Genomic DNA, 1,537 nt, shown 5'->3' on the forward strand with positions numbered 1-1,537 from the left:
GACGTGCGGTGTCTAGGGACGGTTCCCCCGTGTGCGGGCTCGGGGTGCGGCGTTCTTGCCCAAATCCTGAGCTGCGGCGCGGTTTTGGCACTCGCTGTTGACCAAACGGCCCGTTTTCCCCTCCCGCCGCTTCCCTGACGAGTCCACCCCGGGGACCCTCCCCGCCGCGCTGGTCCTCGGAGGCCTTATTTATTTATGGAAGCGCTCCTGGGGGCGGGGCTTCCTCTGCTAGGAAGCCGGCCTGCGGTGGGAGAGGGGGAGGTGTGGGAGCGCTGTGTTCCCAGGCTCGTCTGCCTGGCCAGACGGGTTTGGAACTTGTGCCTGCCACATGGCTCTTCCCCTAAGAGGCGTGATGGGGGCGGGGGGCGCCCGATGGCTGCTGTGGGCCCGGGTTTCGGTGCTTTAGGGGCTCAACGGCCCCGGTCACCGAGGTGGCCCTGCTCGTCCATCGCAGCCTTGTGTAACAAAACTTTTGGTCCCTCACCCTGCTTGTTCAGAAGACTCACCGGCTTTTTTCTTAACCTTTTGAAGGACTTAAAGGAGAAGAAGGAGGTTGTGGAGGAGGCGGAGAATGGGAGAGAGGCCCCTGCTAACGGGAACGCTGTGAGTAGTGTCTCCTTTACGAGGAGCGGTTTCTGGCTCAGGACCGGCCGCCTCGATGGAGGGCTGGCTAGGTTCTGAAGGCCACTGAGTCCTGTGTCCTTAGGGCTCCTCTTGATATTGGAGGCAGTGTGCTGGCATGGGGCAAGATTGGGAAGGTTGAAGGAGGAGGAGACATTTTTGACTGGTGGGATTAATAATAGTTTTTGTTTCTGTTTAAGAATGAGGAAAATGGGGAACAGGAGGCTGACAACGAGGTAGACGAAGAAGAGGAAGAAGGTGGGGAAGAGGAGGATGAAGAGGAGGAAGGTGACGGTGAGTAGTGAACCATCCTCACAGCTGTTCTCTAGTGAAGGGAGAGGCAGGGAGCTGGCTTGGAACTTAGAGCTGTGGCATGTAGGGGACAGGTTGCCACACACACAGCACACTGCATGTCCCATACTTGACTGGACAAGATGGCTTGGGCCCGAGTCCCCGGAAGTCTCTGAAAGAAGCCCCTACTGCCGTGGGCAGGTGTGGGGTCCTCAGTTCTCATTCTGATCCCCTGGGGTGGGGAAGGGCATGGGCTCTGGCTTTCCTGCTGGCTGAGGAGGATAAGCGGTTGACTTGACTGGTGCTTTTGCTGCCTCCCAGGTGAAGAAGAAGATGAGGATGAGGAGGCTGAGGCAGCTACAGGCAAACGGGCAGCTGAAGATGATGAGGTAGGTTCTGGCTTCGCAAGAAGTGGGTGGGGGTGGATGGGATTGGGCTTCTTGGTTGGCCTCCAGTATCAGTGCCCATGATACTGGCCTGCTAGGGTGACAGCAGGGGTGGTGCCCAGGAGTGGCACTGGGCTGTGGAAGGACACCTGACCATCTTCCTTCCCTACCAGGATGACGATGTGGACACCAAGAAGCAGAAGACCGACGAGGATGACTAGACAGCAAAAGGAAAAGTC

At 58.2% G+C, this 1,537-nt stretch overlaps 1 protein-coding gene across 1 annotated transcript; it reads left to right on the forward strand.

Annotated features, from left to right (window-relative positions):
- The first annotated feature begins 38 nt into the window (after nt 1-38).
- PTMA (prothymosin alpha) lies at nt 39-1,529 on the forward strand. Its single transcript, XM_045296245.1, has 4 exons — nt 39-603; nt 822-915; nt 1,234-1,301; nt 1,472-1,529. Exons 1-4 carry the CDS (start codon nt 196-198, stop codon nt 1,517-1,519), a joined length of 618 nt encoding a protein of 205 aa, XP_045152180.1. The 5' UTR covers nt 39-195; the 3' UTR covers nt 1,520-1,529.
- The last annotated feature ends 8 nt before the right edge of the window (nt 1,530-1,537 follow it).

The sequence above is a fragment of the Echinops telfairi genome, unplaced genomic scaffold (genome assembly GCF_000313985.2).
Source record: "Echinops telfairi isolate 266 unplaced genomic scaffold, ASM31398v2 ScPeMD7_3;HRSCAF=10, whole genome shotgun sequence".
Lineage (NCBI taxonomy): Eukaryota > Metazoa > Chordata > Mammalia > Afrosoricida > Tenrecidae > Echinops > Echinops telfairi.